The 15,057-nt window shown below is 42.0% G+C and overlaps 1 protein-coding gene across 1 annotated transcript in view; it reads left to right on the top strand.

Moving 5' to 3' along the window:
- The window catches only part of stpg2 (sperm-tail PG-rich repeat containing 2), a 77,993-nt gene that overhangs the window by 60,654 nt on the left and 2,282 nt on the right, over positions 1 to 15,057 (top strand). The window contains exon 12 of the mRNA XM_070446826.1: positions 1,832 to 1,947. Coding sequence (XP_070302927.1) covers positions 1,832 to 1,947 — 116 coding nt within the window. The remainder of the gene's footprint in view (positions 1 to 1,831; positions 1,948 to 15,057) is intronic.

The following is a 15,057-nucleotide window of genomic DNA, read 5'->3' as shown; positions in this document are numbered from 1 at the left end:
AGAGGAGAATAGAGGAGAATAGAATAGAGGAGAATAGAATAGAGGAAATAGAGATAATAAAATAAAGGAGAGTAGAGGGAGGATAGAATAGAATAGAGGAGAATAAAATAGAGGGGAATAGAATAAGAGAGGAGAATAGAATAGAGGAGAATAGAGAATAGAATAGAGGAGAATATAGGAGAATAGAACAAAGGAGAATAGAATAGAATAGAGGAGAATAGAGGAGAGGAGAATAGAATAGAAGAAAATGGAATAGAATAGAGGAGAATAGAAATAGAGGAGAATAGAGGAGATATAATCGAGGAGAATAGAATAGAGGATAATAGAATAGAGGAGAATAGAGGAGAATAGAGGAGAATAGAATAGAGAGATAGAAAAGAGGAGAATAGAATAGAGGAGAATAGAGGAGAATAGAATAGAGGAGAATAGGGGAGAATAAATAAGAGGAGAATAGAGGAGAATAGAATAGAGGAGAAATAGAATAAGAGGAAATAGAGGAGAGAGAAAGAGAGAATATAATAGAGGAGAATAGAGGAATAGAATAGAGGAGAAATAGAATAGAGGAGAATAGAATAAGAGAATAGACGAGATTAGAATAGAGGAGAATAGAATAGAGGAGAATAGAATAGAGGAGAATTAGAATAGAGAGGAGAATAGAGGAGAATAGAATAGAGGAGGAATAGAATAAGAGGAATAGAAAGAGGAGAATAAGTAAAAGAATAGAGGAGAATAGAGGAGAATAGAATAGAGGAGAATAGGAATAGAGGAGAAGTAGAATAAAGGAGAAGAATAGAGAGAATAGAGGAGAATAGAATAGAGGAGAATAGAATAGAGAAGAAATAGAATAGAGGAGAATAGAAGAGAGAATAGAGTAGCATAGAATAGAGGAGGACCAGAGGAGAATAGAATAGAGAGAATAGAATAGAGGAGAATAGAATAGAGGAGAATAGAGGAGAGGAGAGTAGAGGAAATAGAATAGAAAGATTAGAATAGGAGGAGAATAGAATAGAGGCGAATAGAATATAGGAGAATAGAGGAGAATAGAATAGACGAGAATAGAATAGAGGAGAATAGAGGAGAACAGAGGAGAATAAAATAGAGGGGAATAGAATAGAGGAGAATAGAGAGGAGAATAGAGGAGAATAGAATAGAGGAGAATAGATGAGAATAGAATAGAGGAGAATGGAATAGAGGAGAATAGAATAGATGAGAATAGAGGAGAATAGAGGAGAATAGAATAGAGGAGAATAGGATAGAATATAATGAATAGAGGAGAATAGAGGAGAATAGAATAAAGGAGAGTAGAGGAGAATAGAGGAAATAGAATAGAGGAGAATAGAATAGAGGAGAATAGAGGATAATAGAATAAAGGAGAGTAGAGGAGAATAGAAGAGAATAGAGGAAAATAGAATAGACGAAAATAGAATACAGGAGAAATAGAATAAAAGAGAATAGAGGAGAATAGAATAGAGGAGGAATAGAGGAGAATAGAATAGAGGAGAATAGAATAGAGGAGAATAGAAAAGAAGATGGAGAGGGAGGGAGGGAAGGGAAGAGGAGGGAGAGGAGGGTGGAGAGGAGAGGAGAGGAGGGTGAGAGGAGGGATAGGAGAAGAGGCGAGATTCTCCTCTATTCTCCTCTATTCTATTCTCCTCTATTCTCCTCTATTCTCTTCTCCTCTATTCTCCTCTATTCTATTCTATTCTCCTTTGTTCTATTCTCCTGTATTCTCTTCTATTCTCCTCTATTCTCCTCTCTTGTCCTCTCCTCCCCTGCCCTGCCCTGCCCTCCCCTCTCCCTCTCCTCTACTTTCCTCTCCTCTGTCCACCAGGTCCAGGTCAGTATAGTCCTGACATCAAGTCCAGTCCCCAGATGGCTCTGATCGTGTCCAGGGAGGATCGCTTCAAAGGCCCCAAGAACACCAACCCCGGCCCAGGCACCTATGAGGTAACTCACTATCAGACTAGCTTTTACCATGTAACATCAGTCTACCTGAGATGCTTAAACGTACATGAATTGCCCCAACATTATGAGAATATCGGTTTCAAAATCGATTCAAACACTTTATTTGTGACATTTTGAGCTTGCCTGTCTTAATAAACCAATAGAAAAGTCCCAAAATTGCTGCACATTTTGTATTTGTTTTTTATTATGGATCCCTACGGTAGCTGACGTGTATAGTGTTGAGTCATCCGCATGTCATTGGCTCTCCAGGCAGACTTAAACAAACACTGAGAGTATTTGAAAAGATCAAATCAAAGGGTTTCTATCAAACACTCATCGTGACATTAACACAGAACAGTATTGAGCCATCCTCATCGTGACATTAACACAGAACAGTATTGAGCCGTTCTCATCGTGACATTAACACAGAACAGTATTGAGCCGTCCTCATCGTGACATTAACACAGAACAGTATTGAACCATCCTCATTGTGACATTAACACAGAACAGTATTGAGCCGTCCTCATCGTGACATTAACACAGAACGTATTGAGCCATCCTCATCGTGACATTAACACAGAAAGTATTGAGCCATCCTCATCGTGACATTAACACAGAACAGTATTGAGCCTTCTCATCGTGACATTAACCAAAACAGTATTGAGCCATCCTCATCGTGACATTAACACAGAACAGTATTGAGCCGCCTCATCGTGACATTAACAGAACAGTATTGAGCATCCTCATCGTGACATTAACAGAAAGTATTGAGCCGTCCTCATCGTGACATTAACACAGAACAGTATTGAGCCATCTCTGTCGACTTGAGACAACTGAGATATATAACTGTTGTAGTAGCAAGACAAATGAATGGTGTATTTCGCTTACAAAATGTAGAAAGTAATGCAAAATGTATTTCACAGGTATTTAACAATGAGCTCTGTGATTCCGATGTGTAGGCCTGTGATTTAACGAGCATGGCAGTACACTCTACTGTAGTACCTATCTTCTGTTATTTAGAGAAATGAAAGCTTTGGGAATTACCTTGTAGTCATAAAACTTGTGAAGTGTTTGATATGATCTCCTACCTCCAGTCTTATTAGGCTATGGTGCATTAAACATTACGGTGCAGAGAACTCTTTAAAGTGTCCTCGCTGTTCAATAGCTGTTTCAATAGCTGGTCTGGTCTGGTGTGTCCCGCTGTTCAATAGCTGTTCAATAGCTGGTCTGGTCTGGTCTGGTGTGTCCCCCATGTTCATAGCTGTTCAATAGCTGGTCTGGTCTGGTGTGTCCCCCGCTGTTCAATAGCTGTTCAATAGCTGGTCAGTGCTGTTCATAGCTGTCGTAGTGTTAATAGCTGTTCAATAGCTGGTCAGTAGCTGTTCAATAGCTGTTCAATAGCTGGTCAGTAGCTGTTCAATAGCTGTTTCAATAGCTGGTCAGTAGCTGTTCAATAGCTGGTCAGTAGCTGTTCAATAGCTGTTCAATAGCTGTGTCAGTAGCTGTCAATAGTGTTCAATAGCTGTCAAGTAGCTGTTCAATAGCTGTCAGTAGTTTTCAATAGCTGGTCTGCGTCTGAACTATGCTGTATATAGTTCACTAATTTTGACCAGAGACCTTTTAAAAAAATGTTTACCCCCTTTTCTCCCCAATCTCTGTGGTTTCCAATCGCTAGTAATTACTATCTTGTCTCATCGCTACAACTCCCGTACGGGCTCGGGAGAGACGAAGGTCGAAAGCACGCGTCCTCCGAAGCACAACCCAACCAAGCCGCACTGCTTCTTAACACAGCGCGCCTCCAACCCGGAAGCCAGCCCGACCAATGTGTCGGAGGAAACACCGTGCACCTGGCCCCTTGGTTAGCGCCACTGCGCCCGGTCGCCACAGGAGTCGCTGGAGCGCGATGAGACAAGGATATCCCTACCGGCCAAACCCTCCCTAACCCGGACGACCGCTATGCAATTGGTGCGTCGCCCCACGGACCTCCCGGTCACGGCAGGCTGCGACAGAGCCTGGGCACGAACCCTGACTCTGGTGGCGCAGCTAGCGCTGCGATGCAGTGCCCTAGACCACTGCGCCACCCGGGAGGCAACCAGAGACCTTTTGACCAGAGACCTTTTGACCAGAGACCTTTTGACCAGAGACCTTTTGACCAGAGACCTTTTGAGCAGAGACCTTTTGACAAGAGACCAGAGACCTTTTGACCAGAGACCTTTTGACCAGAGACCTTTTGACCACTAGAGTAGAGTTAGAGTGCAGTATAGGAGTGTGGAGTTCACTAAAATAGCCAACAGCACAAAAAGAGGAAATCGGTGGGAATTCCACATGCACTTCAAAAGGTTGACCTCCCCCCGTCCTAGTTCTGAGATCCACAAATTCACATGCTGCGATCTGTATTCACAGAGCAACTTGTGGCGGCAGCCCGATCTGTATGCCAGGAGCAACATTGGGAGAAGGAGCGGCTTGGTGCTTATTGATCTGTTTGATGTGTTTGGGAGGGTTCAGCACTAGGGTGCCCCGGGGTTGAARTGCCCCGGGGTAGAAGTGCCCCGGGGTTGAAGTGCCCCGGGGTTGAACAGGTGATGGGATGCCCAGGGAATCACCACCACAGGGGTGACACACACACACACACACACACACACACACACAGTCTCTCAAACACAGTCTCACAAACACGAACACACACACACACAGTCTCTCAAACACAGACCCATTTGCTTGCTCTGTCTGTCACAATAACGTACGTCCCTAGACACTTTCAAACCACGTAGTTCCACCGTGCCATTCCAACAGTGTATTGATTTACAGTTACTAGCCAATATCAGTGATATGAACTATAGTTACTAGCCAATCACAGTGATATGAACTACAGTTACTAGCCAATCACAGTGATATGAACTTCAAGGTTGTGTCCTAAATGGCTCCCTATTCCCTAAATAATGTACTACTTTAGATCAGGTCTCTGGTCTCTGGTCAAAAGGTCTCTGGTCAAAGGTCAAAAGGTCTCTGCTCAAAAGGTCTCTGGTCAAAAGGTCTCTGGTCAAAAGGTCTCTGGTCAAAARGTCTCTGGTCAAAAGGTCTCTGGTCAAGGGTTCTACATGAAAAAGGTCTCTGGGAAGGGTTCTACATGAAGCCCAAAAGGGTTCTATCTGGAACCAAAAATGTTTCTTCAAAGGGTTCTTCTATGGGGACAGCCGAAGAACCCTTTTAGGTTCTAGATAGCACCTTTTTTYCTAAGCGAGGTTACTGAGGACTGCTGAGGTTGTTATTCAGCCTGGTGTAGTCTACCCGATGACAGGAACAAATGGTTTGTACAACCTCACTGATTCTGACTGACTACAAATTACATTTGATTAGATTAAACAACGACAAAAAATATTAGAGGAATGAGTTGTAAGAAAATGTTGTTTTGTTTAAAGAGCTGCGTGAACCACGTTATTATAGCAGTTATACCGATACGTTCAGAATTCTCTACCAGCGATAACTCCGTCTTGGCAAATTATGAAATGGGGTCAGGAGAGATATTTCAAGGTTTGAATTGTTGGCACACCTAACATTTTTATGTAGTCATATTCTGTAACACACAGGCCAGCATTTTTGTCTGAGATTGTCACTCAAACAAAAGGTCAAGTTGACCTTAAATGACCTGAGACTTTTCCCTCCACAAATCAGTGCATAAATCCATATATATTTCCTTTTTCCTCCCCCAAAAGTGTAGTGTCATCACTTTGCCCTTCCTTCCCCTTGTTGTGTTGCCCACTGTGCTTTTTTCACTGTGTTTCTCTGTAGCTGCGGTCTAAGGAACTGCATCTCAGTGCTAGATGCTGTACTATAGACCCTGGTTAGATTCCAGGCTGTATCACAACCGGCCGTGATTGGGAGTCCCATATGGCGGTGCACAATTGGCCCAGCGTCATCCGGATTTGACCGGTGTAGGCCGTCATTGTAAATGATAATTTGTTCTTAACTGACTTGCCTAGTTAAACAAGGTTAAATAAATACAATAAAAGCTAGTAGCTACATCTCTTCACTGTGTTTCTCTGTAGCTAGTAGCTACATCTCTTCACTGTGTTTCTCTGTAGCTAGTAGCTACATCTCTTCACCCTGAATAATGATGGAATAATATCTCATCACACTAAAGGCTCTGTGTGTGGAACAATTGCAGATGAGATGACAGTGCGATCTATTGTGAACCTGTCCTGTGGATGATGCATGGTAGTGGATCTATTGCTAACCTGTCCTGTGGGATGAGGATGGGTAGTGGATCTTATTTTGTGAACCTGTCCTGCGGATGATGATGGTAGTGATCTATTGAACCTGTCCTGTCGGGATGATGATGGGTAGTGGATCTATTTGCGACCTGTCCTTGGGGATGATGATGGGTAGTGGATCTATTTTAACCTGGCCGCGGATGAGGATGAGCAGTGGATCTATTGTAGAACCTGTCCCGTGGGATAGGATGAGCAGTGGATCTATTGTGAACCTGTCTTTCCTTTTTTTTTTTTTCCTTTTTTTTTTCTCTTCTTTTTTTTTTTTTTTTTTTTTTTTTCTTTTTTCCTCTTTTCCCTTCTTTTTTTTTTTTTTTTTTCTTTTTTTTTTTTTTTTTTTTTCTTCCTCTTTTTCTTTTTTTTCTTTTTTTTTTTTTTTTTCATTTTTTCTTTTTTTTTTTTCTTTTTTTTTTTTTTTTTTTTTTTTTTCTTTCCTCTTTTTTCTCCCCCCCTCCTCTTTTCTTTTTTTTTTTCCTCGGTTTTTCCTCTTTTCTTCTCCTTCCTTTTTTCTTCTTCTTTTTTTCCTCCCTTTTTTTTCGTTTTTTTTATTCCTTCTTTTTTCTTTTTTTTTTCTTTTTTTTTTTTTCTTTTTTTTTTTTTTTTTTTTCTTTTTTCTTTTTCTTTTTCTCTCCTTTCCTTTTTTTTTTTTTTCTTCTCTTCTTCCTTTCATGCGGGATGAGGAATTGAGCAGTGGATCTATTGTGAACCTGTCCTGTGGGATGAGGATGAGCAGTGGATCTATTGTGAACCTGTCCTGTGGACTGAGGATGAGCAGTGGCATCATATTGTGAACCTGTCCTGTGGGATGAGGATGGGAGTGCGATCTATTTGTTGAACCTGTCCCTGTGGATGAGATGAAGCAGTGGAATCTATGTGAACCTGTTCCTGTAGGGATGAGGATTGGGTAGTGGATCTATTGTGAACCTGTCCTTGTGGGATGAGGATGGGTAGTGATCTATTGTGAAACCTGTCTGTGGATGAGGTATGAGCAGTGGAATCGATTGATGAACCTGTCCTGTGGGATGAGGATGGGTTAGTGGATCTATGTAACCTGTCCTGTGGATGAGAATGGGCAAGTGGATCTATTGTGAACCTTGTCCTTGAAGCGCATGGAGACAAGAGTGTGTTGAAGGCAGCTAGAGAACCGCGTAACCTGACAATGGCACTTGTGCATTGGTTGTGTTCAAATGTACACCCCGATTCCCTGTTGAGCTCATGGACCCTGGTTCAAAATAGCCGCACTGAAGTAGGTCATAGGGTGCCATTTTGGATTACAATGTTTATCAGGAGGCACAAAGCTGCTTCTCAGGCCACTGCCCCCATACCTCACCACCCCACGCCCACACCACACCAACCCCCCCTGCCACCACACCGCCCCAACACCATCCCACATCCCCCACCCAAACACCATCCCCACATCCCCCACCCCACACCATCCCACCCCACACCGCTCCACACCACCACACCCCACCACACCACCCCACCACTTCCTTTCCCCTTCATACTGTGAGTGTATGGCCCTGCGTTGACTAATTCAAAGCATCAAGTGCAAACAAGCATGTGATTTATCTACTGTCATTCTGAGAAAGAAGAGGAACGAGGATAAATCTTTCTTGTGAGAGGGAGTATTTCTGGTCTGTGGATCAGGATCTCCTGAAGGGTAGTCGTGACTATTTTGAAAGGGCAACATCCCCCTTGGGCATTTCTCGTACAGTACAACATTGATAGGATGAAAACTAAGGGACAGGGAAAAAAAATAAAACATGTTTTTTATTAGCAAACCAAAATAGACATACAGTACCAATTTGGACATGATATCCTGGATGTGGATATCAAATCGTTTCAAATCAATAATGAGCAGGGAGCCAAGACACCCATCTATATTTTACTATTCCTAATACCTCAAGGTAAGATGAGCTTTGGGATATGCCACTGGGAATCACTTACTATTTCATATTCAGACTAATTATTGGTGGCTGAACGAAACATGATTCCAGTGTTGGCGCACTGTGCTAAGAATAAGGACAAGGTCTGCTTCCCAAATAGTACACTATTCCTTACATAGTGCAACCACTTTTGACCATAGCCCTATAGACCCTGCTTCAAAATGAGTCCATATAGAATAGGGGCACCATTTGGGCATGATAGTGAACCATTAGGATGCAGTGGAGTGGCTATGTGGACCTACGATGGCTAGAGAGGCCAGAGAGGGCCTAAGAGAGGGCTAGAGAGGGGCCTAGAGAGGGCCCAGAGAAGGCCTAGAGAGGGGCTAGAGAGGACCTAGAGAGGGCCTAGAGAGGGCCCAGAGAGGCCCCAGAGAGGCGAGAGAGGCCTAGAGAGGGCCGGAGAGAGCGGGCGCGAACCACAGATTAAACAAGAGTAATCTTATTAGTGTTTCCAAAAGGGTAAATAAGTTACGAGACTTTTATTTGAAGTGAATCTTTGCCTTGAAATCTCCAAAGCAGGGGTTGGAGACAGACTCTGAAACATCCAAAAGCCAGGACGTTGGAACAGACCTCTGAAACCTCCAAAGCAGGGGTTGCGAGACAGACCTCTGAAAACTCCAAAGCAGGGGTTGAGGACAGACCTCTGAAACCTCCAAAAGCAGGGGATTGGAGACAGACCTCTGAAACTCCAAAGCCAGACGTTTGGAGACGACCTCTGAAACCTCCAAAGGCAGGGGTTGGAGACAGGACCTCTAAAACCTCCAAAGCAGACGTTGGAGACAGACCTCTGAAACCTTCCAAAAAGCAGACGGTTGGAGACAGACCTCTGAAACCTCCAAAGCAGGGGGTTGGAAGACAGACCTCTGAAACCTCCAAAGCAGGGGTTGGAGACAGACCTCTGAAACCGTCCAAAAGCAGACGTTGGAGACAGACCTCTGAAAGCTCAAAGCAGACGGTTGGCAGACAGACCTCTGAAACCTCCAAAGCAGACGTTGGCGACAACCTTTATATTATTGGCCACCCAAATAAAAAAACGAAATTAGTTTTTCATTGGTTGGACCAAAAAAATACTGTAAAAATCACCTTGAATTCAGCTAAATGATTTTCATTTTATGAAATCTGCTTCCGAGCATTCCCCGAAAAAATACAGAGACAAACTGTTGAATCAACATTGTTGAAATGTAATTTGTCCAACGTATTTTGTGACGTGGAATGTAGGTGGTAAACCATTGGGGGGCTGCTGAGGGAGGATGCCTCATAATAATGGCCTGCAAATGGAGCAAAAGGAAACCATGTGTTGGATGTAGTCGATACCCTTCCACTGATTCCGCTTCCAGTCATTACCACGAGCCCTTCCCTGCCCCAAATAAGGGAGCCCACCAACCTTCTGTGGTGGGAATACATTGGATTTGAAAAAAGTCATCCTTTGTTTTGAGGGTTGAAATTTTACCCACAGGGATTATGTCATCATATTAACCCAAATTCAACACTAACAAACCTTTTATAAAATATGTTTGAATTTGTTAGCTTTAAAACACGTCAGATTTACAACATTATTTCCCACTATCAGACTACAGAGAATGATCTATCACTACAGCTACCCTATTACTGGGAGCATCTCCTACTGGAGGAATTGATCTATCTTACAGCTACCTATTACTCGTATCACCCAATAATGACTATTTAGGGCCTGATTAATATTTACAAAGGCATCAACAGCTGTTGTTTCAATTTCATCCCAGGATCAACTACAAATAAGACCTTATACATATACAGTAATTTCAATTTAATCTTCATGTTAATCATTAATATGTTGGATTCACATCTCAATCTCAACCCAAAAATCTAAGTTAACTAATTTCAAATTAAACATTACTTAAGTGAATTTATTAGTTTGATTAAATTTAGATTTATAGTTAGTCCTATTCTTTAAACTGTGACTTTTGGTTGAGATGTTGAAAATCCAACAGCAATCAGTTATTCATTTGTAGACAAACTGTCACGCCCTGGCTATAGAGAGGTGTTTTATTCTCTATGTTTTGGTTAGCCAGGGTGTGACTAGGTGGGCAGTCTATGTTCTTTTTTCTATGTGCTTGGTTTCTATGTGTTTGCCTGGTGTGGTTCCCAATCAAGAGGGCAGGCTGTACTATCGTTGATCTCTGATTGAGAGCCCTACTAGGGTAGCCTGTTTTCCTATTTTGTGTTGTGGTGATTAATTTTCTGTTTAGTGTGTGTTGCACCGACGGCAGCTGTTTCGGTTGTCACTTTGGTTGTTTTTGCCTTTTAGTGTCAAGTTCTATTAAATATGACGACCACTTACCACGCTGCTTTTTGTCTTCACCTTCTTCTGACGGACAACGCTTACACAAAACTGGGTATTGAACTTGTGTTTGGGTTTCAAACACCTAACCAAATATACGTATCTTCTTGCTTGGATATTTTCCATTCTGTGATTATGACTTAGGTCTGGCTTTAATTCTAGTTGGTCTACAAATTTGATAATTGATATGGTGGACATGGTTTTCCATTGGAATTTGGTTGTGCTTTAGATTGGTTGAAAGCATAGTGATTAACACAATTATGGAAATGTAACTAACTTTTGGCTGTCTTTTTTGAGGGATTGAATATAGGTTCTAATCTCATTGAACAACGTCTCAAAACTAAAATATTACCAAATTATCACGTTGAAATGACATGTGGGCCAGTTGGAGATGTGAGCGTGTCTCAATGATTAATCAAGCGTTATGAAATTATTTCATGTTATTGGTCAAATACCAATATCTTATTCGGGGCTTACTTGCATCAATTTTGCAGTGTATAAATTGATCCAAATTATGTTCAGTCCCACTGGACCACCCGGCTCAGAAAAAAAATTGGCCTGCAGCTAAATCTGTTTTTACCCCTTTCTAAAGGTTGTTGAATACATTATCAGTGTGTTTACAAAATAATGTAAAAAGAAACATTTATGTTTAACATCTATTTATTTTTAATTGTTTTTCCCAATGCTGAACATTCAGGGCAGTCTGTGGTTTCCTCCAAAAAAAGCCTTCCCTGAAAACAAAAATCAATCATGTTACTGCTGGCTAAAAACAGACACCTGGCCTCACAGGCCAGACACTGGCTCTGTTCTCATCAGATAATTTACTGGAAACAAACTACCAAGCTCCAAAATCCTTCAATCAATGCCCACACTCATCGACACAGTTCAGAATGTAATGATATCTCTTCTGCCTTACACGCTGACGAACACAGGATGGCTACACAGGAATTCCAGAATCCCCAACCTACCCAGGACTCACAATCTCCCCCAGGCAACTGGGAACAACCTGACGACTCTACCCTGACAACCTACCCCAGGACCTCACATTCTCCCCCAGGCAATGGAACTACCTGACGCACCTACCCTGAATTAATTTCCTGTACCCTACTTACCTCACAATCTCCCCCAGCAATGGAACAACCTGGACGACCTACCCTTGATGACCTACCCTGACAAAACCTACCCCAGTACTTCACATTCTCACCTACTGTATGCAAAGCTGAAATGGATCATGGGTAAAATACTGCTATTCAGATTACAGTTTGTTTCAGTACAGTTTGCAGAAGGACCTCCCTCTCACCTTTGACCCTAGCTCTATACACTGCTGTGGGGTGAGCGGCGGCGGCCCATGGCACTCAGGTAGGTAGGGCAGGGTAGTGGTTGCTCAGCGGGTGGTTGAGGGTACGTTGAACGTTGCCCTTCAGAACCGTGTCCATTATCGCTGGGCTGAGCTAGAGGGAAACACCAACAAAAACAAAGGGAAAGCATTTCAAACAACCTGGGAAGGAACTCCCTAAAGGCAACAGCATGAGTAAAAGGTCAGTACCTTCCTTTGTTGTAATTCCTATGAGAACTGAATTCCATGTTTCCTGTGCCTACAGCGGTTCAGGATGACCCAGTTTCCCTCTTACAGAGGTTGAGTGGGCTGATGTTTTCCTGGTGAGCAGCCCTGTTAAGAGGGAAACTTCCCTTGGGCTGACTCCACAGTAGCGTGGAGTGATCATACCATGGCGGATGCTAGCTACTACAGTAGCTTAGCTACAGAGAAAACACAGTTAAGAGATGTAGCTACTAGCTACAGAAAACACAGTGAAGAGATGTAGCTTACTAGCTACAGAGAAACACAGTGAAGAGATGTAGCTACTTAGCTACAGAGAAACACAGTGAAGGATGTAGCTACTAGCTACAGAGGAACACAGTGAAGAGATGTAGCTACTAGCTACAGAGAAACACATGACGGACATGTAGCTACTAGCTACAGAGAAAAACACAGTGAAGAGATGTAGCTACTAGCTACAGAGAAACAGTAAAGAGATGTAGCTAACTATCTACAGAGAAACACCAGTAAGAGATTTTAGACTACTAGCTACCAGAGAAACACAGCTAAAGAGCATGTAGCTACCTAGCTTACAGAGAAACACAGTTGAAAGAATGTACTACTAGCTACAGAGAAACACAGTGAACGAGATGTAGCTACTAGCTACAGAGAAACACAGTGAAGCAGATGTAGCTACTTAGCTACAGAGAAACAGTAAAGAGCATGTAGCTACTAGCTACAGAGAAAACACAGTAAAGAGATGTAGCTACAATAGCTACAGAGAAAACAACAGTGAAGAGATGTAAGCTACTAGCTACAGAGAAACACAGTGAAGAGATGTAGCTACTAGCTACAGGAAACACAGTAAAGAATGTAGCTATTAGCTACAGAGAAACACAGTGAAGAGATTAGCTTACTAGCTACAGAGAACACAGTGAAGAGATGTAGCTACTAGCTACAGAAGAAACACAGTGAAGAGATTGTTAGCTACTAGCTACAGAGAAACACAGTGAAGAAGATGTAGCTACTAGCTACAGAGAAACAGTAAAGAGATGTAGCTACTTAGCTACAGAGAAACACAGTAAAGAGATGTAGCTTACTAGCTACAGAGAAACACAGTAAAGAGATGTAGCTAACTAGCTACAGAGAAACCACAGTGAAGGAGATGTAAGCTACTAGCTACAGAGAAACACAGTGACGAATTAGGCTACTAGCTACAGGAGAAACACAGTGAAAGAGATGAGCTACTAGCTACAGAGAAAACAGTAAAAGAGATGTAGCTACTTAGCTACAGAGAAAACACAGTAAAGAGATGTAGCTACTAGCTACAGCAGAAACACAGTGAAGAGATGTAGCTACTAGCTACAGAGAAACACAGTTGAAGAGATGTTAGCTACTAGCTTACAGAGAAACCACAGTAAAGAGATGTAGCTATTAGCTACAGAGAAACACAGTGAAGAGATGTAGCTTACTAAGCTACGAGAAACCACAGTGAACAGATTGTAGCTACTAGCTACAGAGAAACACAGTTGAAGAGATTAGCTTACTAGCTACAGAGAAACACAGTGTAAGAGATGTAGCTACTGCTACAGAGAAACCATGTGAGAAATGTAGCTACTAGCTACAGAGAAACACACTGAAGAGATGTAGCTAGTAGCTACATCTCTTACTGTGTTTCTCTGTAGCTAGTAGCGACATCTCTTTCACTGTGTTTCTCTTGTAAGCTAGTAGCTACATCTCTTCACTGTGTTTCTCTGTAGCTAGTAGCTACATCTCTTCACTGTGTTCTCTGTAGCTAGTAGTACATTCTTCACTTGTTTCTCTGTAGCTAGTAGCTACATCTCTTCACTGTGTTTCTCTGTAGCTAGTAGCTACATCTTCTTCACTGTGTTTCTCTGTAGCTAAGTAGCTACATCTCTTCTACTGTGTTTCTCTGTAGCTAGTAGCTACATCTCTTCACTGTGTTTCTCTGTAGCTAGTAGCTACATCTCTTACTGTGTTTCTCTGTAGCTAGTAGCTACATCTCTTTACTGTGTTTCTCTGTAGCTAGTAGCTACATCTCTTTACTGTTTCTCTGTAGCTAGTAGCTACATCTCTTCACTGTGTTTCTCTGTAGCTAGTAGCTACATTCGTCACTGTGTTTCTCTGCTAGCTAGTAGCTACATCTCTTCACTGTGTTTCTCTGTAGCTAGTAGCTACATCTCTTTACTGTGTTTCTCTGTAGCTAGTAGCTACATCTCTTCACTGTGTTTTCTCTGTAGCTAGTAGCTACATCTCTTTACTGTTTTCTCTGTAGCTAGTAGCTACATCTCTTCACTGTGTTTCTCTGTAGCTAGTAGCTACATCTCTTCACTGTGTTTCTCTGTAGCTAGTAGCTACATCTCCTTCACTGTGTTTTCTCTGTAGCTAGTAGCTACATCTCTTACTGTGTTTCTCTGTAGCTAATAGCTACATCTCTTTACTGTGTTTCTCTGTAGCTAGTAGCTACATCTCTTCACTGTGTTTTCTCTTTAGCTAGTAGCTACATCTCTTCACTGTGTTTCTCTTAGCTAGTAGCTACATCTCTTTACTGTGTTTCTCTGTAGCTAGTAGCTACATCTCTTTACGTGTTTCTCTGTAGCTAGTAGCTACATCTCTTCACTGTGTTTCTCTGTAAGCTAGTAGCTACAGTCTCTTTCACTGTGTTTCTCTGTAGCTAGTAGCTACATCTCTTCACTGTGTTCTCTGTAGCTATAGCTACATCTCTTACTGTGTTTCTCTGTAGCTAGTAGCTACATCTCTTCTTACTGTGTTTCTCTGTAGCTAGTAGCTACATCTCTTTTACTGTTTCTCTGTAGCTAGTAGCTACATCTTTTCATGTGTTTCTCTGTAGCTAGTAGCTACATCTCTCACTGTGTTTCTTCTGTAGCTAGTAGCTACATCTTCTTCAGTGTGTTTCTCTGTAAGCTAGTAGCTACATCTCTTTACTGTGTTTCTCTGTTAGCTTAGTAGCTACATCTTCTTTCACTTTGTCTTTCGTCTGTAGTAGTAGCTACATCTCTC

The sequence above is a fragment of the Salvelinus sp. IW2-2015 genome, linkage group LG15, assembly GCF_002910315.2.
Source record: "Salvelinus sp. IW2-2015 linkage group LG15, ASM291031v2, whole genome shotgun sequence".
Taxonomy (NCBI): Eukaryota; Metazoa; Chordata; class Actinopteri; order Salmoniformes; family Salmonidae; genus Salvelinus; species Salvelinus sp. IW2-2015.
Note: the sequence above shows the minus strand (reverse complement) of the source record. Positions and strands in the feature narration are given on the sequence as shown.